At 45.1% G+C, this 21,744-nt stretch overlaps 1 protein-coding gene across 1 annotated transcript in view; it reads right to left on the bottom strand.

The window, feature by feature from the left end:
- LOC137156679 (trichohyalin-like) overlaps positions 1–18,566 on the bottom strand; it is a 34,371-nt gene extending 15,805 nt beyond the window's left edge. The window contains exons 1-4 of the mRNA XM_067553570.1: positions 18,506–18,566; positions 18,071–18,183; positions 8,869–8,983; positions 7,090–7,274 (exon numbers count right to left, since the gene is read on the bottom strand). Coding sequence (XP_067409671.1) covers positions 7,090–7,274; positions 8,869–8,983; positions 18,071–18,076 — 306 coding nt within the window. The 5' untranslated portion in view covers positions 18,077–18,183; positions 18,506–18,566. The remainder of the gene's footprint in view (positions 1–7,089; positions 7,275–8,868; positions 8,984–18,070; positions 18,184–18,505) is intronic.
- Positions 18,567–21,744: the final 3,178 nt, after the last annotated feature.

Here is a 21,744-nt window from a genome sequence, read left to right as displayed (position 1 = left end):
TCCCCGCTTGGCTTCTGCCGGGGCTAGTGGTCAGGTCCAGCTCCCCCTGCATGGCTTCTCCATGGGGCTTCTTCCCCACCTCCCGCCTGCCTGGCTTCTGCTGGGGCCAGGGTGTTGCGTCCAGCTCCCCCTTCCCTCCGTGGCTTCCCCAAGCAGCGGTGGCTGGTGGGGCTTTTTTTTCCTCCACCCTTCTGGCTTCTGCTGGGGGTCTCTGGGGCCCAGGGCTTAGTTCCCCCCCACCCATCTCTGGACGTCATCTGCTGGGGGTGCCAGCTGGTGCCCAATTTTCCAGTGGCCCTATGTTGGCCACCACTGTGCACTCACCCTCCTCGCCCTAGCCTAGTAGTCAGGTTCCCTCTGCTGCGACTTACCTCCTGGCTGGAGCCTGGGAGGGTGCCAGGAGGGGAGCTGCAGGTTGCAGCCACACACACACACACACACACACACACTGTCTGCCCACGAGGCACATTCATGCAGGTGTGAGGGGAGGTGGTTGGAGAGAGGCGTGGGGTGGCCCAGTGTGTGGCCCCAGGTGAGCAAGCAGCAGCAAGGGTTGGCTGGTCCTACGTGCTGATGACCTAGGAGGACCACACCGAACTCTGTCCCTACCCTTTTTTTTTCTGTTACACAGTGCCAAGGGAGGGCGGGGCATGACTTGGGAGTTGGCCCTGCCTCAGTGTCCCTGGCTGGAGCAGCAGCCCCAGGGGACTGTGCTGTGATTCAGTGACTCAGCCCCTGCTGGAGCAGAGAGGGGCTCATAAAACACATTAAACCAATTAACAGCTAATTGGCTCCAACAACAGCTGATGGGTGGGCCTGGCCTGCCAAACAGTATCTGCAGCTGCCTGTGTGAAAGAGCTGCTGGCTTCCTGCCCACAGTTTATCATCCCAACCTGGGCAGATGGTCACCTGGTGGGTGCTGTGCACCCACTTTTTTTTTATGTGGGTGCCTCTGTCCCTCAGCACCCAGAGAGTTGGAGACTATGCTCTTGGCCCTTTTGAAATGCCCAGTCTCCTTCTTGTAAACTACATGTGCTAATTCTTCACATTCCCAAGAGATCATCCCAACGCTTGACAACTGAGCCCTGGCTTGCAGTGACAGAGCTGGTTGAGGGAGGCAGGAAAAGAAGCTAACTACTGAATCTTGGGTAGAGCTGGGCAAAATGTTTTTCAGCTAATCAAATTTTTGCCAAGAAATTCATTTTTCAAAGCCCCTGAATTATTCATAAGATCAGGTCCGATTTAACAGCAAAAAATGGGAAATATTGAAAAAATCTAAACATTTCACTCCAAAATGACATTTCACTTTCAAATATAGCCAATTAAAACAAAACAAACAAAAAAGGAAAGGATTAAAACAAAACAAAAAATTAAAAAAAAATTGGTTTCAGTTCTTCGAGCAGATGCATCCACATATTCCATTTAGGTGAGTGCACGCCCTGCGCGCTGGAGCTGGAGAAATTTGTCTAGCACTGTCTGTAGAGGCAAAGCACTCATACCGCTTAGCTGCAGCCCCTCCCCTGGCTACATAAGGCAGTGCTGCCCTCAGTTCCTTCTTGCGGCCCTGGAGTCAGAAGTCTGTGTTGGCTCAGCCTCTCAACTAATTTAGTTTTTCTCATGTTGTGTATAGTTAGTAGTACCCTTAGTGTTAGTTGTAATAGTCCATTTCCCTTGGTGATGACCTCTCCAGCTTTAAACATTGTCCTGCCTGTGGGGAAGTGATCCCCCCATGCTGTGCTTTTCTGTCTGGCACGGCCCACACCAAGGAGTGTTGTGTGATCTTCAGATTGTTTCAGAAACAGACTCAACTGACTCGGGACCTTTGTCTGAAGCAGCCCCTACTTGAACAGTCCATGCGGCCTGTTTTGGTACCAAGACCCTTAATGGGCTGGAGATTCCCCTTGGGCTCCAAGATCACTGCTGCTCCATGTTCTGGAACATTTCACCGTGTTACTGACCCTGGCCGATGCTGTCCACCACAGTCGGCAGTTGACTCTCCTATATGCCTTTCTCCCTATCCCAAGCATCCCTCGGGTCATCCTCAAATGCGAGGTGGATTGGGCCAAACTTATTTTCATTGCCCCTGCATGGCAAGACATTGCTGGTTCTCCAACCTTCCAACGGTGTCTATTCAGCCTCCTGTATCGTTGTCTCTCCATCCCGACCTGTTCACTCAGAATCACAGCCCACCTTGCATCCCGCACGCAGCTTCCTGCATCTCACAGCATAGCTGTTGTGTGGCTGATTAAGGAGGAAGAGCAGTGTTTGGAGGCTGTCCCATAAATTCTGCTCAACAGTAAAAAGTCCTGTACCAGAATGGCCTACTCAGCAAAATGGAAGCAGTTTTCAGTATGGTTGTTTAGTCCATGGAATCCAACTGATATTGGCTTCTACCCAGGACATTTTAAAGTATCTGCTACACCTTTAGACAATGGGACTTGCACTTAGTTAATTGAAAGTGCATCTGGCAGTGATACTGGCATTTCCTCAGTCTTCTCCAGTGCCAAGGCAATGAGATTTTTAAAAGGGCCTTTTTTTGTCTACATCCTTCAGTCTGAGAGCCAGTTAGGTCCCAGCATTGTCCTAGCAGCTCTGATCGGTCCTCCATTCAAGCCCCTGGCATCTTGTCTCTTTCCACTCTTGTATCAAAAAACTGCTTTCCTGGTAGTGATAACATCCACAAGGAAAGCGTGTGAGCTGTAGGTTCTGATGGGAGAGCATCCTTAGACACAATTCTCCAAAGACAAGGTGACTTTACGACCACATCCAAAATTTTTATCTAAAGCAATCTCTGATTTGAACCAGGTGCTATATTTACCTGTGCTTTTTTCCTAAACCACATTTATCTATGGAGGAGCAGCGTCTCCATACCTTAGATGTCAGGTGACGTTAAGCCTTTTATCTGGACAGGACTAAATCGTTTCATGCTTCATCTAATTTGTTGGTGTCACATGTGGACTGCATGAAGGCTCAAGCGGTCTCTTCACAAACGGATAACATCCTGCATCAAGGTGGCAGATGAAATAGCCTCGGCTATCCTCCCTCTGCAGATGTGATTTCATTCAATGGGGGTCTATCCACAGCATTCCTCAATGACATTGCCATATTAGACATTTGTAGGGCTGCTACGTGGTCGTCAATACATACATTCACAATCCATTACTCCATAACTGCAGCCTCCAGGGCAGATTAAGCTTTGATAGAGTGGTACTGCAGTCCTTGGTTAGGTAAACATTGAGCCCAGCCTTCTGGGTAGGGTACTGCTTGTGAGTCACCTAAGTGGAATACACAGATGCATCTACTCAAAGGAGAAGAAATGGTTAATTACTGTAGCTGTGGTTCTTCTAGATGTGATGCAGCCGTATACTGCACCCTCCATCCCCTCTGCATCAGAGTCTTGTTTCCAGGAATGCGGAACGAAGGAACTGAGGGAAGGTCTGGGTGGCACCGCCTTGAATTGCCAGGGGAGGGGCTACAGCCATGCGGCGCAAGCACTGCCCCTCTATGGATACTGGTAGGCAAAGTTCTCTAGCTCCGGTGCACTGGGCATGGAATACATGTGTGTAGCACGTCTCAGAGAATCCTAGTTACAGTAAGTAATATTTTTCTTCTAATCCAACCAATATTTTTTTATTTTTCTGTTCAGCCTCTGAACTGAAAAAATCCATTATTCACTCAGCTCTAATCTTGCACGCTGTCAGCTTCACCGCTTTGTCCATCTCAGTGACTTTTCAAGGGTCCCACTTTTGATTGAATTAGCCCTGACCTGCTCTTCTTTTTACAGCTGACCGAACATAAGTGAGTATCCATTGTCTTAAATTCTGTGCTCCAGAAACAATACTATTTCTCATGGCAAAGGTAACTTTCTCAATCCTATCACAATGCATTAGCAAAGGTACAATGTAGTGTGCTGGAATATGGTTACAAACTAATTTAAGGAACAGTTTTGATAAATCTGTTTACAGAAAGTAATGTTTTTGTATTGCACATGGTGTTCAGAAGCAAAATATTACCCAGCTTTTTCTCAGATGTATGTTTAAACTGAGTACTGTTTTAGAACCACCAACTTCTTTATATCTCCTAAGGGTGAAATTGAGGAGAACCATAGGCAGATTTCTATGCTCTCTAGACAGACTGAGTCAAATTTAACCCTGTTGTAAGCTTTATATGGGTAAATATCTATGGACTTCAGTAGGACTGCATGTATTTACAACAAAATTTAATTTGGTCAAAGATTTCACTTTTAATCTTCCTTTTCCTGTTTTTATCTGTTTGTCGGGATTGTGGCTGTGAAAAGATTGTATGTTCCCCAGATCCACGCTTCCCCTTTATAAAATTAATATTCAGGAAAAACTAGACTCATCTTTGTGTGAGGGTGACTTGTTACATTTTGTTTGTGTGTTGGTTTCTCACTGGCAAAGACAGAAATAATGGTTTTTAATTTCCTGCCACACTTGAATATAGATTAAACGTAATCCTGAGTTTAAATTGATGCTGATTCTTGAACTTTGATATAAGAGGTAAAAAATACAAATTTTGATTAAATGTTTTTGTTTTTCTATCAGCTCTTATCTAACTATATGAAACACATTTGCAGTGGAAAATCAAGATAACAGGTAGAATTGTACCATAATGGATTTTTCCCAAACAATATTACCTTAAAATGTAACGGCACATATATGCATGTAATTCCTTAGCTACAGCAATTTGTGGCATGTCCTATGAAGTGAAATGGATTGTTGTGTATTCCAGGTAGCCTGCCGGTAGCAATCCATAAGAGAACTGTGGCAAAGAGAAGCCAATAGCCAGCTTGCATAGGACAGCCACAAGTGAGGTGTTCTAAAGTCCTTTCAATTCACTGATAAGCAATGTTTGGGGAAAAATGGGTGGCAGAACACTTAGGCTACATCTTCACTGACAGTGGCAAATTCGCCACCGTCAGATCAATTTCTCTCGATCGACTGAGCGGTCAGTGAAGACCTGCTCAGTCGATCCAGAAATCGACGTATTAAGACCACCTTCTCAAGTGGTGTAGTGCTGCATCGACGGGTACGCAGTTCCCATCAGCGTAGTGCAATGAAGACAGCATGCAGAAGAGTAGCAGAGACGTCGACGGGAGTTACGCAAGTTTTTTGCGTAGCTCACGTAACTCCGGTCGACTGCTGCTGAATCTCGGAGGTAAGTGTAGACAGGGTCTTAGGTTTGCAATACAAAAGCTTCCAAAAAATCTTTTCAATAAGAATTGGAATAATACCTTTGCAAAGACTTCCATTAATTTTTTTCCTGGGTATGTTTTTTTTCCAGCCTTCTCAGCCCCACCGTTGGTGGTTGGCAATGGCTAACAGATCACTTACCCCATTGAGCTCTTCACTGAAATCTAGATTTATAATTGACAGCAAGTCATTGGATTCTGTTTTGGACTTTCAATTCAGAAGGAAGAGAGTAGATGTCTTTTTGATTTTGCAAACAAAGGCAAGGTCCAATGGCTGAAAGCTGAAGCTCAAATTCAGACTCGAAACAAAGCAGTCTTTTACAGTGGGGGTAATTAACCATTGGAACAACTTACCTAGGGAAGTGGCGGATTCTCCATCACATGATGACATAAATCAAGGTTGGATATCTTTCTAAAAGATATGGTCTAGCTTGACCAGAAGTTATGTAGGAAACCCTTGGTGAAATTCTATGGTCTATATTATGTAAGTCAGACTAGAATCTGACTTGAAAATTTATGAACTTCTGAGTGTTGGTGTAACGTACATGGTTATAAATTTCCCATGACTTCACTTGAAGTATGAATAATATTACTTTTTTACAATAAACTGACCCAATTTCAAAAGGTTGAGAAAAATGTCTTTCAGGAAACTGTCAATAAATATTCTGGATTGGTAGACCATGTTGTGATTTTCATATCAGCAGATCTGTATAATGTGAGAGTATATGTAGGGACCCATTTTCTACAGCTGTGGAATCTGATGCTTCAAAATCCAAACTTTTTAAAAAAAAAAACCAAAACGTTAATAAATCTTCCAAAACATGAACAACTACAGCAGTCTGCAAACAAGCAGCATAAAACGATAGCTTTAAAGTTATGAGCTATCTCACTTGTATTAATGAGATATTAACATTGAAGCCTAACGATGACAATTTAAAACTCCCATATGAATTAACCTTAATTTTGTCTAGATTACCTTGTTTATTTAAGTGACTAATTCAATTCTAACATGGCTCTTAATCAAGTTATCGCATCTTGATGTGGCCAAACTTTCCTTTATTTTGTTTAATTTTTTTTCTTTTTGTTTGTATTGTGTTCTGATGTATCAGTACCGAATCATTGCTCTCATAGGTTATTCTTTGCATCCAAAGATTCTTCAATAACTGCTAGATAAAAGAGACCTTATTTCATTCCAGATTCTTCACCCTAATTTTTAGAACTCTTGAATAAAATCCAGTCTCTCTGACCTGAATCCTGGTTCACCAAAAGCAGACTTGTCCTATGAAGTTTGTTGAATCAGGTCAATATGCTGAAATCAAAGCCCTTGCATGCATGCTTAAAACTAAGCATGTGGTTTAAGGGTTTTGCTGAATCATGGCCATAGAGAGTAGATGGATAATCAAGGGAGCTGACAGAACTAGTCTGCATATCCTTGATTATGCTAAACTATTGAGGAGCTCAGCAGGATGTAGTGCACAGAGACGTAGACACTGAAGTTCTGATTGCCTGTCTATTATCTGGAGAACTGTCAGCAGACTTTGAAGTCTTGCTGAGATGATGCTTATGATAATCTCAACTGATTGTCAAGGTTTTGCTGTTCCTTGACACTTTCAGTTGTCCACTAAGACTTTGATATAGGAGGGAAATATTCTGATAGTGAGAAATGAGATTTAATTATACCATGTAGATGTCTTTCAAAGGGAGTGGTGAAAGTTCGCCCTCCTACAAGTACTTTCAAACTAGGCCAGATAGGGGAACAGTTGTGCATGGGTGGATTCAAAGATTTAACAGATGTTCCCCTTTATAACTTCTAAGCATCTGAGAGTCTGATTTATAAATTGAATCTTGAAAAGAAGCGTTTAGTGGGGATTACTTACTTGGTTTTCCAAATGATGGACATTATGCTCTTTTTCTTTCACGGAATTCATGGCCCTCTGTAGCTCTTGCTGGACTCCTAGTAGCTCTGCTTCTTTGTGTGAAATGTCCTGAATGACAATCTCAGCAAGTTTCTTCAGCTTTGTAACATCCTCCATTAGTAACAGCTTTTCTCTAGCATTTGCCTCTGTGTGAAATCACCAGTCTTTCAGATGCTAGTTCCATAAACGAAAATCAGTTTTCTTTAAATCTTCACACTGAGTTTTGAAACTGTTTAGTAGGATGCTCAGAGACTTTAAGGTCAAAAGTGACCAATATGATCATCTAGTCTGACATCCTGCACATTGCAGGCCACATAACCTCTCCCACCCACTCCTGTAATAGACCCCTAACCTTGAGGTACTGAAGTCCTCAAATCATGGTTTAAAGACATCAATTGATTACTGTTTAAAAACTAGAAGATTCCCTAACGTTTTGATCTAGAATCAACCTGTTTTACTTTGATATACTATAGACTGTTAAATAATTTAACTACAAACACCATTATGATTTTTTTTAAAAGATAGTCACTATTAAGACTGTAATAAATTTTAATAAATTATTTCTCTTATGCATTGAATGAATTCTCAAACTACCACTCTTCTCATTCAAAGCCCACCTAAAAATTCTCTTCCATATTACCTAAAAGAAGAAAGCTAATTTAATCAGACTGGCCAATAATTTATATGGGACCAGCAAGATGTGCATGTGCCAAAACAAAGTAACGATGAGGTTCTATTCCTTATCCTTCACCCCCTTCCCCAGAGGTCTGGTCAGCACTAAAACACGTACCCATTGCAGACAATAAGTGTCATCCACGGGTAGATCTCAGCTGGTGCACAACACAGCTTAACTGGGAGTGTTCTGTGTAGTTAAAACCTCCAGTTACTAAATAAAAATAATCAGCATGATGAAATGGAAATAGCTGCTGCTTTTAACTATGGTCTCTGAAAATGGTGCTAATCGTGGGTTAATTGTCTGCATCTGTGGTTACCACATGTTCCGCACCAGTTCAGCTGCACCTGTTACCAGCAACAGATAGTTCTCCTGGCATAGCCAAGGCAATGGCGTTTGTTACGCTCACTAGCTGACATGTGTTCCATTAGATAGTAAGATCTTTAGGGCAGATGCCTTGCCTTCCGTACAGCATCTAGCACAATTTTGGTTTCTAGCACCAATTTTGCTTTTTCTATGACAGACTATTTTCAAATATTCCAAAATAAGCCCTTGCTATTTCCACTTCATCCTACTTTATTATTTTATTTTATTTTATTTAACATACACATTCACATACATCATTTCTTTTGTTCAGAGTAGGTATGTATATATCAGGGGTGGCCAAATGGCGTCTCGCGAGCCGCATGCAGCTCTTTTACAGTTAAAGTGTGGTTTGCAGAGGCCCCTCCTCCCATTCTCCACTTACCAGACTGGGGAGCGGGGGGAAGCTTGGGGCTTCTGCCCGGTGATGTGGTGGAGGGGTTAGGGGCTTCTGCCCAGTGGAGAGGGGGGCGGTCTCAGGGCTCCAGCCCTGCAGGGCTGGAGCCTTGAGACCCCCTTCCCTGCAGGGCAGAAGCTCCTAGCCCCACCATCCCGCTGCAGGGCTGAAATCCCAAGCTCCAGCAGGCACATCCCAGCTCTCAAACTTCTGAAGATTGTTGTGTGCAGCTCAGAGGCTCAGTAAGTTTATATCTTTAGGATGAGCTATTGGATAAGTACCACACACAAGAATGATTCTTTAGTACCTGACAGAGTTTGCAGACGTTTTTGCGTGGCTTGATCTTCTGCCTCGAAAAACTTGGTGCTGCGCTCTTTCTTTCCAAGTTCCAGCTGAGCAGTATTTATTTCTGACTGTAATTCCTACAGATAGGAATAACGAGGAATAAGAATTTTATGTACTTGTGTTTGAGGTTAATGTAAATGTACTAATCTTGGGGGTGCTGCAAGAAAAGTAGGCAAGGGTTAAAAACTGAGAACCAAAGCAAGGAAAAAGGAGGTTGGCTGGGAAAAATGGGTAAGTGTTTAATAAATAATTAAAATTAAAAACAAGGACTCCACTCTCATTTGATCCATTCTTTACTCCCACACCACAAACAACTCCATTGTGGGATTCCCAAATACAAAGTGTACCAGCCAACCAGGACTTTGGAGGGCTGCTAAGGGTTTAGCAATACTCTTGCTTCCCAGGAAATCGTCCGTTAATGCTGGCCTTCAAGTAGGATTCCTTCAGACTTATGTGGGTTCTGCCATTATAATTAAGTTCTTATTCTGTGCACATCCATCTTGGTACCTGTTATGTTTGTGTATCCACTGCTGCTGGGTTTATACAGTATAGTGTGAAAAGGGGGTCTCATTTAACTGCCCACAAACTCAACAAAAATGAAGCTAACAAGACACTTAAATCACTTAACCACACACAAAGTCAGCAGACGGACACAAAGCCAATTAGTTTTCCTATTTTAAAATTAAGATGCATTAATTAAAACAAATCTGTACAACTTTCTTTCAGGAAACTATAGACATACCTATGCTATATATGTAGCTGTATGAGTCCATATACTGCTAACCATTGATGTCACTTCTGCTTGAAAAATGCTTAATAAAGAAAAATCCACCTATGCACACGAAAGTCCTTCAGTAAGCTTTTTCTGGAAGCTGGGGTAGACAGTAACAGCCAGATCCTCCAGTGATAATGTCTTCACTGCACCAGTTCATTATATTGCTAAAACTTGAAAAGAGCACCCAGTGTCTCTTGTGGTACAAAACCTCTGCAAGCTGAAGCTGCAGTCATTAGGGCCTCAGTCCCACAAAGGATCTTTTTGCCTATCCGGACACTTATGCCTATCTGGCGTCCCAATGATTTCACTGGGACAATTCAGGAGCATTAGGGCTGTCTGTCTGTGTGGCTCTCTTTGCTCGAAGGGGGATTGAAACTGTTGGTCACTGGGATGCTTTGTTCAAATTTCTCCAGGAACCTGATCTCTGTTACATTGTCAGATAATACTGCGTTGGGATTGGTAGGGGAAATGGAAGACAATGGTTATTGCTCCTGGTTTTCATACAGTAAATCTATTAGTGTAATTTGTCTTCCTCTTGGATTTGGTGGTTAAACAGATATTGTACATGGAGGATGAATGTATAATGACAAGCCAAAAGGAGAAGCTGTTGATGAGACAGGGCCCGTTTTAAATGGTTTAGAGCATGAACTGTGTGGAACAACAGGGCATATGACGTAGATGTTAACCTATGAATTTTAGTTCTGTGCTCAGTTGCACTTGAAAATCAATGGAATTGCATGGGGGTAACTGAGCTAGAATTTGGTTCCCTAGACTATACTCCCACTTATCACTGTAGGGAAACAGGGGTCAAAAGAAGCCCTCTATAAATACTCGCACTCAGCTGCTAAAATCTTTTTGCACTCTCTGATTTAAGGGTCCAGTGCCCTGCAATCCTGATTCCTTTCTCTCTCATTAGCTTCAGTGGGCGTTGGAGCTCTCATAGGTTGCCAGCACCTTGTAGGAGCAAATTGTAAGTGGAATACAGCAGATGAAGGGGGGAAAAAAGAGACATGAGGGTGGGAAGCTACTGCAAACATTAACCTCTATTGAAAATTGTATTTCTTACTAATATCCAACAAACTAAATGGAGAAATCCATGTGGAGTTCGCAGTATTTTTTCTCTCGTCTGGGTAGCGCCAGAAAAAAAGAACCACAGCTGGTTAAAAGCTGAAAGCCTTGTAAAAGTAGCTGGAAGCCTGCTGCTTTCCTTTAATGTTATCTTCAAGCTGAACGGGTCCTAATTCAGCAGTAGCAAGTTGCTTAGGGCAGGTTACACTTAAAAAGCTGCAGCAATGCAGTTGCACCGGTGCAGCTGTGCCACTACAGCACTTTAGTAAAGATGCAACTATGTCGACTGGAGAGCTTCTCCTATTGGAGTAATAATCCACCTCCGCAAGAGACAGTAGCTTTGCTGACAGGAAAAGCCCTCCCGTCAACATAGCACGGTCTACACCAGGGTTTAGGTTGGTATAACAGCGTTAGTCAGGGGTGCAGATTTTTCATACACCTGAGCGACGTAGTTACACTAATATAAGTTTAGAGTATAGACCTGGCCTTAGAAACATACATCACCCAGCCCTCTCCCTCTAAGGCATTGTCTACACTATAGACTTCTTTGCTGACAAAAGAGTGGAGGTGTGCACACTACAATGCTCCTTCAGCCAACAAAACTCTCCTGCTTTGCTGACAAAATAAAACCACCTTGACAAGAGGTGTGTAGTGCTTTTTGTGGCAAAGTTATATCGACAAAGTGTCAGTGTAGATGCTGCGCGTGCTTATGTCACTGTAAATGGCCTCCAGGAGGTGTCCCACAATGCCCAACCTGACCACTCGAGTCAATAGTATGACCGCCACTACCCTGCACCCAGGTACACAGGCATCCCCCCCCCCCCCCCCGGCCCCTTAAAGGCCTGGGATTTTTTGAAATTCCACATCCTATTTGCTTAGCGTGGAGACCTGACATCGCATCTTCCCAGCTGACCATGGCAGCTCCATGCAACAAATGATCTCCTGCTTGGAGCACACTGGAGCTATTGGATCTGCTGGCTCTGTGGGGAAAGGAGGCTGTGCAGTCCCACCTCCACTGCAGTCATAGGAACCTCAATACCTCTGGTCAGATTTCTTGTGGCATGTTGGAGAAGCGCTACGAACATGACACACATCACTGCCATCTGAAGATAAAGGAGCTGAGGCAGGCATACCAGAAGACTGGGGAGTCAAACCATCACTCTGGTGCTGCGCCAAAGATTGGCTGCATCTATAAGGAGCTGGATGTCATCCTCGGCGATGACCCCACCTTTGCTGCCAAGAGCCCTGGAGATACTTAAGTGACACTGGAGACCGTGGACAGCGGAATCAACCCCGAGGATGAAGTCATGGATCGGGAAGTCGAGTTGGAAGATGAGATGGGACAGGCGACAGGGTTGTCCAGTACCGTGAGGAGCCAGGGCCTCTTCTTGACCCTGGAGGGTTCAAGCTAGTCCCAATATTCCATCTCTGGGACACATGATGCAAGAGAGCTCTGGTAAGTAATCTTTTTTAGTTGATGCTATTTGGTTATATGAGGTAGAGCTGTCCTTTGCTTTGTTATATTCTAGAAGTGGGTGAAGGGATAGAAACGTACAAGACTAGCTGTGTTTGTGTGTACTTCATATTTCCCTGTGCAGCTAAGCAGTGTGGTGGAAAAGTGTGTTACTACACACCGAGATCTCACAGGAATCCTCCAGAGAGATCTCTAGGAAACTTTCCTGGAACCACTTGCCAATCCTCTGCCAATGTGTTCAGAATGGTGACCACAACAATGGAGACCAGTGCAGGATCCATCCTTTCAGACAAAGATGGTGGGCGCACAGTAAACAGGGGCCACTGAAAAAATGTTGTGAAATGCAGTCGGCAACCCATGGAATGATGGACATGGAGCTCACACCCAAGAGGCACTGTGATCCACCCTGCATTCCCACAGCTCCTAGCTGCAGAAGGTGGAGAGTTCCACAGTGGGATAGCTACTCACAGGGCACTGTTCTCTCTGTCAGTGCTAGAGCACTAACTGTGGACGCATTCTGCTGACAGAAGGAGCTTTGTGTGAACATGCACAAGTGCATGGGCAGTGTGTGACCCGCCCATTCGGGGAGGCTAGCCCCCTTGATCACACCCCTTCCAGCAGAGGGTCTGCCCCCCACCCCTGCCAGACCCCACCCAGGCTCTTGTGGGCCTGAGTCGGGCCCTGGCCTCTCTCCCCAGAGCGCCGGCCTGCCCCAGCCACAGAGTGTCGGGTGAGGCCAGGCCAAGCAGCCCCAGCCCCAGAGTACTGGCCCAAGCCCTGGCCTGCCTGCCCTAGTGCTGGCCCATCCCAGCCCTGGAACATTGGCCCAGGCCAGACGGCCATAGGCCCAGAGGGCCATCCCAAGTGCTGCCGCAGGCCCTAGTCCCGAAGCACTGGGCTGAGCACCATCACCAGCCCCAGGCCCCAGTGGCCCTGGTCCTGGAGCACCAGGCCGAACACCACCGCCTACCCCAGCCCCAGAGTGTCAGGCCAGGCAAGGCAACCCCAGTGCCAGGCCTGTGCGTCCTGGCCAGAGCACCAGCCCACACCCTGACCGGCCCACTTTAGCACCAGCCCATCCCAGCACAGAGCGCTGGCCCGGGCCAGGTAGCCCCAGCCCCGGAGCACCAGCCCCAGCCCCAGAGTGCCGGGCCAAGTGCCACCACCATCCCACTTCAGGATGGGGGAGAGGCTGGTGAGATAAGCCTTCCCTGGCCTTATGGACCTGCCGCCCATGTACAAATGATAGAATTATAACGCCATTTGAGCGTCGTCATAACTTGCGTTGACAAAACTCTAGTATAGACAAGGTCGTGGTATGTTATATGACAAATCTTTGATTTCAAAGATTTAATTATACATCATGTTCTTTTACTCTTTAGTAGTGAAAAACCAAGACTTGTTCGCAGTTACTGATGTAATCAGAATCTATTCAGTACGTAGCTGTTGACCTTATCAAGGCTTGTGACACAGTAAATTATAGTGCAATGGAAAAATTACATGGGAAAGAATGAATGATACACATGTAAATTGCTTCACTTTTTGTTTCACGTGAGCAATTTATTCTCTTCACCGGGAAAATCCTTCTGACAAGTAAATGAACCTTAAGGTGCTTTGGGGACTGGCAGTGTTTTACTCCCTTTGTATGTCTCATGCTTTATTTATGAGCTGCCAACTCTTGCAAGGGAAAAGCAATGGCTTTTTCTCTTAATAGTAACAGTGTTTTTGTTACTGGAGCAAATCAGTTCGATTAAGCTAATTGGTTACTCAACAAAGTCTAGCTATGGTATTACAATATGCAATATAAACTTAAATATTGCTATTTACCTTTTCCTGCTCAGGTTATAAAGAAGCACGTTTAGCAATGTTTAGCAATGTTTATCAATGCTAATTGATATATAGGAGGCAACATATACATGGATATGAGAGAAGAATGGATATGTATATGTTGCCTCCTATATATGTTGCCAATATTTGCTGTATTATTTCTACCAACTGCATCTGAGGAAGTGGGCTGAAGCCCACGAAAGCTTATGCCTGCTGAAATTAAATGTGTTAGTCTTTAAAGTGCTACAGAACTCCCGTTGCTTTTGCCGGATACAGACTAACGCAGCTACCCCTCTGGAACGCTCCTTAGAATGAGATCCGCAACAGCTAGCACACGAGGCAGGAAGGTGCTCCAGCTAGCCAAAGGGAGAGACTGAGACAAGGATGTGTGCTGAGCCTCCCCCCTCTCTCAGAGATAGAGGCCAAAGTCCAGGGCCATACACAGCTTTGCAGGGTCCTGCACCCTTTCAAACAAACAAAACCCAAGTGTGCAGAAACACTGAGGGGAGACCCTCAGGCAGGGGGGAAGGGTTGGAGAGCAAGCCTGCCCAGCAGAGGCAGCTCCTGTCCTGCAGGGTGGGGCCCAGCTCCCTGTTCATGACGGAGAAGTGACTGGGCCAAATTTGAGCAGCATAGCAACCCCATACATCAAATCGCAGTTTGGGGTGGGGGCCCTCTGAAATGTGGGGCTTGGGGCAAACTGCTGCCTTTTTTGCACACTCCATTCTCCCCATGGCAGCCCTAAGTCCAGGCTGCAGGGAGGCCCCTCTCTCTGCTATTTACCCCTGAATGAAAACCCATTCAGGTAGTTTAGGCACCTAAGCAGTTTCTTGTGGAATCAGTTGGCAGCAACTAATGGCAGCAGGAGGCACTACCACCCATTTTACCACTTGTAGCTCCCTGGGTAGAGTGCTCACCTGGGATGTCAGAGACCCAGGTTCAATTCCCTCTTCTCTGTCAGCCAGGAGAGAGGATTTTAACAGGGGTCTCTCTTCTCATGGAAGGGGGAATTGAACCTGGGTCTTCTATATTCCAGGCGAGTGCACTAACTATTGGGTGCAACTGATAAGGCAGGCAGTGCCACTACCTCTGTCTCAGGGGGCCAGATTCTGACTGACACCTGGTCTCGTAAACAGCCTCTGAGCAATTCTACTAGAGCGGGCCCTGTACACACGTTAGCTGGCTGAACGCCTGTCTTCCCGGTTTGTGAAATGCTCGGGAGCTTAGGTGAGGAGATAGGTACCCAAAGGGAGGCAGCAGTGTACCTGGCCAGAGGCAGAAACTTAGTTGCTGAGGGAAGTGTTAGGCCTGGTCTACAGAGTTAGGTTGATGCAAGGTAGCTTACATCGACCTAACTTTGTAAGTGTCTACACTAAAATTTTGCTCCCGTTGACGTAACTGCCATGCTATGCTGACTTAACAACTCCACCTTCACGAGAGGCATAGAGTCAATGGCGATGCAGTTAGGTCGATGCAGTGTCAGTGTAGACACTGAATTGCTTACATCGACTGTTGCTGGCTTTCAAGCCATCCCACAATGCCCCACACTGACAGTGCAGTCCGTACTAGCGCTCCAGGTAAGGACACGCAATGCCGACACAAGGAGCAATTTTAGACATGCACAAGCGATGTAATTACTGTGGCGGCTGTATGCCGACATAAGTTAGATTGACTTAATTCTGTAGTGTAGACATGCCCTTAGACTGAAAACTTAGGTGCTGAATGAGTTGAGGCACCTATAGGCTTTGGTGAGAGTTTTGTGGATCGCAGAAGAGCCAAAACTAGGACTTAGGTGCTTAAGCTTGACACTCAGGTGCCTAAATACCTTGGTGGATCTGGGCCCAAGTGTCTACAGGATGGAATCCACAAACTTGGCCAGTCTGAACCTTTGATCTCTCTACCGCAATTTCCCCAAATATAAAATAGGCATAATACATACCTTGACAGGTGTACTGAGGCTTAACAGATGTTTATAAAGTGCTTTGAAATCCTGCAATGGGAGGCACTGTACATAGGCCAAATATTATGCTTAAAACTGCTACTGGAAAGGGGTTAAATTGTGCAGTGTTTTATCTTTATTTTTCTTGTCACCATTTCTGACTTTAATGCCTCATTACTTGTACTCAAAATCTCTCTCTTTATAGTTAAATAAACTCATTTTATTTTTTAAAACTAATCCAGTCTTGTGAATTGTTTGAGTAACTTCATTTAAGGTAGCAAACTGTTGTATGTTGATCCCCTTAGAGGGGCAACGGACCTAATGTATATCTGGACTAACCAGGAGAGGGCAGGACAATGCAAAACACACATGGGGGGGAGGGTACACTTTTTCGGGGCCCAGAGGCCCTGGGGGGCCCGACCCAGGCTGCAACCCCCATGGATACGTGTGTGGGAGGGGGCCTGTGTTACAAGTTTGTACTGGGCCCAAAAAATTATGCTTGGGCCCTGCTTGGGGGAGGGAAACCAGGAATGGGAGTGGGGTGGAGTCACACTGCAAATAGTAACCAAGGCTACTGGAAGCCCGAGTGTGGCTGGTATGTTGCTGACAGGCTGCTAGGGTCAGAGCGGCTGGATCAGGGCTGTGGCTATCCACAGACACTCAGGGTGTGAGCTGCATGGTGTCTGGCTGCTTGTGAGCAGCCCAGGTTGGGAGCTACAGCAGCAAAGCATTGTGAGACACCCCAGGTTGCAGGGCTGGAGTACACAGCACCTCACTGGTCTGGATTGCACCCCAGAATGTCATAGATGGGGTCAGCCTTTAGATTTAGAGTGGACAGGGCCATGGCTAAAAAGTTCACTGGAAAGAGTTCACTCGCAGAGAGACCCTAGGCTGGTGAGTGGGAACATGGTGGTGCCACAGTAACATAAGTTCTGCATGTAGGTATTTTTCAGCCAGTTCCTGAGTCCTGCACTGGTCCTTTGTATATTTGCATATGAAGACAAGGACAAAAGCCACTCTTTAGGTGCTCAGGAAATGGCTGTCCCTATTTAAATGCCACAGCTGAGGGTATGGGGATTGATGTACCTAAGTAACAGCTGATTAGGGGCTAGGTGATGCTAGGTTGTTAGCTGTTATTGCTACAGTTTTTGCATGAGTAGCAAATGCAGTAACATAGTACAGACCATACTCATCACTGCTTGGCTCCTGATTCCACCTGCTTTTCTATTCTCTGTGGATGTCCCACACTGCATCTTGAATACTACAGGCTTCCTAAGCAGAGCCGGTATATACAAAATTGTCCTCTGACTGGTAACAACACGCTTCCATTTTGTAGTATTAAACAAGACCTCTCCATACTATTCCTGAATCATGCCAAAGCATTGCACAAGATAGAGCCATTGTTAAAACATAGGTAGGGCCCATTTGGCAGAGGTAGGGCCCAAGGTTACTGTAACTGCCCTGCAGGCAGTTTTCGTGAATGGACTGTGTTGCTATAAGGGGCTATCCATGAATTAGGTAACTTGTTAGGGGGTTGGTGGCCTCTTAATTCTGCTTGTTTAGTTCAGCATTTCAAAGTGTTGCGAGGGATGGGTTGGTGTTGAAAAACCACCCCAAAATGCATTGTGTAATTTATGGACAGTCCCTAAATGTTCCCCCTTTGCACTTCAGAGGAGGGGAGAGAACTAACCAACTCTCCTAATGTTTGGTATAAGGGAGTGGCTATGCAGTGGGTGCCCACTGGTGAGTACCTTTATTTTCAGATTCTTTACAGAACAGAACCTTTGTAACCAGAACTGGAGGAGCAGTAGCTCAGAGTTCCAGAGTAAATAAGGCCTGTTCGCTGGAGTGACTTGAGGTGACTGTATGCTACTGCCTGGTCAAACTGGTTGTGGGGGGTGGGAGCTAGCTAGGGAATGTACAATTAAAAGAACAGGGAGTGGGTGGGAGTCAGAGCATACCAGAGCAAGAGGACAGCAGAACTGAAGAAGCAGATAAGCGTGCTGCATTAGGGTTGTATTTAAAAAGGAGATTTAGTCTGAGTAGGAATTAAAGAAATCTAGACAACTTTAGAAAACTACCTTCATCTTCTGCAACACTTTTTCTGCTTGAGTGGTGATTTTTGGTTGAATACTGGTAGCCTTTTTAGCCCGCTCTCTTGTTTACAAGGATGGTTAAGGAACAGTTTGTTCAGCTGGGCAAAAGATCAGACAGTAATACAGTTTTAGTATTTCCAGCATGCATTTGATAACTGGGTGCTTATTAATAGTGGGTTTCTCATTTCTTGCTAAAATTACTACAATCAGAATATATATTGTAATTCTAGCACTGGCCTAGCCATACACAACCACACACACAGTCCCTGCCCGCAAGAGTTCACAATCTAGATTTTAAATAATATGCAACAAAAGTGTTGCCAACTCTCATGTGTTTTGTTGCGGGTCTCTTTGTAGCTGGTGTTTTTTTCCTTAAAGCTGCAGCTGTTAGAATCAAAGGATTTCATAAGACTCTCTCACCTTTCATTAAAAAACAAAAAAAATCTAGCTCTCACAATGGCAGGCAAAGCTTGAAAATATGACCCCCGGGGAGCACCTTTGAAGGCTCAGAGCAGAAGGCAAATAAAAAGAACCCAATCCTATGGTTTAAAAATCATTACAGCACTGCAACAAGTGAATAAACAAATGGGGGAGGGGAGGGAGTCATGGGGAGAATTAGCCAATGCAGAGACAGGTTGTTTATATAAATTAGTAGTCATAGTGAGCTTGGTCACAGGTGGTTGCTTGTTAGACTAGTGCCAGATGATAGTGACTTGAAGGCATTATTTTGCATGGCTCCCGGAACTCCTGTTTGAGTATGTTTATCCCAACATTTTATACATCCAAGATTCAGCATCAGCTACTCTTTCAAATTCTTGAATTTAAGAATATAAATCCTGCGGATTTTAAAGTTCTACTTGCAAACTTCCTTTCCTTTTTTGTGCGTAATATCTTCTGCCATTTTAGTGCTAGTGTCTACTCCTGTACCAGCTACAGTATTGCCAACCCGAAGCATTCAAAATGAGTCAGGCTCCCCAAAATTATGAGAATATTTTTTTAAATCTCATCATTGTTTAGCCAAACTTTTTAGTGAGCCTTTATGAGATGTGTTTTCAGCTTTTCTCCACAGCCATGAGCGCTAGAAACTTTCTTTAAAACAAACAACTGACCTGAGATTCTCAGATAATCACATGACTCCAGGAACTGGGGCTTTTAGGAGAAAAAACCAAACCAAACCAAATATTGCAATACACTTGTGATAAAATTGTGAGTTGCCAACACTAGTGAATTTCCTGATCCTAAATATTTTTCACCATCTTAAGCAAATTTTAAAGCAGACTTTGTCAGAGCTAGTCAGGAAATTTCACAGTATTACCTTATATGTATTTCTTTCTTTAGCATTATATGTAACATTTCAACTAAATTCACAATGGTGATAGGATGTTACTCCTCACAATTCATCCCCCCCCCAATAGTTATCCCAAGTATCTCACCTCAAGGATTACAATAATCAGTTTTAAAAAACTGAGTTTTAGTGAAGTGCTAAACTTAAAAAACAAATCTTTCACTCCACTGCCCATTCAGTGAGAGATGCAGACTGTCTGTGCACGCACTGGTTTGTTCACAACTGGGTGAACAGGATGGGTTGGGTCTTTTAAATGTACAGTTGGAGCAAAGATTTTTTTTAAAGCTGCTGGAATTTTTAAAGTCAGAGCTGTTGCTTGAGACAACAAAGTAAGTTTATTTGATGGCTGAGTAATCTTGACAAAGATAGAACAGAACCTCTAAATAGTGTGGATAGCAAATCTGAATTTAGAATCTAGGCAAGGACTGAAACAACTATTTGACCTCTACTAAAGGATCTCCACCAAGAAGTCACCAGTACTGCAAAATCCTGAGATTGGCTTAATCATTTTTATCCTGAGATTGGCTTAATCAGATTTTAAAAAACGTGTGTGGTTTGGGGGGAGAGGAAGAGGGGATTTGTTATTTGACTTTTGGGGGTTTTGAGCCTCTATGGTGTACTCAGGTGAGATTTTCAATCTTTTCTCCACAACCCTGAGGCTAGAAAGTTGCCTTTGTCTATGAAAGCTGAGATTCTGATGTATTCACTTCTCTCCAGGAACAGAGGCCGCACGTAAAACATCAAGTATTGTGAGAGATGGTAACATTGTGGAGTTCTTAACTCCCGCATTAAACTTGAGTCCTCCTATTTTTCTAGGAGCAGCTGGCTACACTGTGACATTACCCCAGTTTCAGGCATTAGCGGCATGCCTACCCATAATGGTTCACTCGGAACCACCTAGTCAGCACTGCGGCCTGCTTTTGTGGCGCACATGTAAAGAACAGAGACACACGGCCTGTTCCCCTGCGTCCCACAAGGGGAAATGGGAGTGTGGGAGGCCTGGACAGACCCTCTGCAGCTGGGTGTCTTTCACACTCATGGAAAACGTTCAGGTTTAAAAGTAAGGGGAGGGAAAATACATTTCAAAATGTTTTGCCTTCCCTGATCTGCCCCCCCCCCCGAGATTCCTAATTCCCTTAAGTCATTGCTAGGAGCTAAGGCTCTACAACATAGCACAGAGTGCAGTGCCATGTCTTAAACCATTCCAGACATGCATTTTATTTTGCTAGGTGGAAATTCACCCCTACGGAGAAAGACCAGCACATGGCTTATGCACCTCCTGAGTCCTTCAGAGGCTGTATTTTGAGGCCCTAAGTGGCACTCAGGAGGTGCATAGGCTTTTGACATAATAGGGATGAATTTCCCCCTTCATGTGATCTTAAATAGTGTATTTTAATGAGCGTCTTGTAGATGCATCAGCACTTCCTGTGGCCTCTTCCCCCCTCAAACTTAAACAAATACTGGGACACTGACTTTATTCATAATGTACAATTAAAGCCCACGGCCTTTTGGCCTGCCCTGTGTTGGTAAAATGGTGCTGGAGGGAGGACCTGCTAACCCAGATGCACGGCTTTTGTTCTGCAGATCCAGGAGGAGATGTGGACCATTGCTAGGGCCTGACCAAATTCACAGTCTATTTTGGCCAATTTCACGGTCATAGGGTTTTTAAAATGGTAAATTTCACGGTTTCAAATATTTACATCTGAACTCTCAGGGTGTTGTAACCCTGGGGGTGCTGACTCAGAAGGGGTCCGAGAGGGGTCACAAGGCTATTGGTGGATGATCGTGGTATTGTCTTCCTTCTGTGCTGCTGCTGGTGGGGCGCTGCCTTCAGAGCTGCTCTCTGGCCGCCCAGCTCTGAGGCAGCAGCACAGAAATAAGATTGGCATGGCATGGGGGGGTCATCACTTTTTCGGGCTGACAGGGCCAATTTTATGGGCAAGTGACGTGGTCAGGGGACTCTGTGGTCATCCCCTTACCCCCCCCCAGCAAGCTGAAGGCCCCTTTAGTCCCCGAGTGCTGGGCCCAGAACTGGGGAGGGGCAGGGCTGGGGGCTCCCTAGCTGGGGACTCTTACTGGGTGCCAGGCTCCAGCTACTAGTCCTGGCTGGGACGGGGAGAGACAGGACTTCTTCTTCCCCTGCATGGGCTACTCCCAGGGAGGGGTCAGACCCACTTCTGGGAACCTCCCCCACCCACTTCCGCAGGATGCTCCAGGGCTGCTGGCTGGAAGCCCAGCGTGGAAGGCAGTGCCACTGCCAGCAGCAGCAGCGCAGAAGTGAGGGTGGCATGGTGCGGTATTGCAACCCCTTACT

Source organism: Emydura macquarii, unplaced genomic scaffold (genome assembly GCF_026122565.2).
Source record: "Emydura macquarii macquarii isolate MOO-44397 ecotype Brisbane River unplaced genomic scaffold, CSIRO-AGI_Emac_v2 contig_1477, whole genome shotgun sequence".
In the NCBI taxonomy this organism is placed as follows: Eukaryota; Metazoa; Chordata; order Testudines; family Chelidae; genus Emydura; species Emydura macquarii.
The sequence above is the reverse complement of the archived record's forward strand: the minus strand, read 5'-3'. Positions and strand labels throughout refer to the sequence as shown.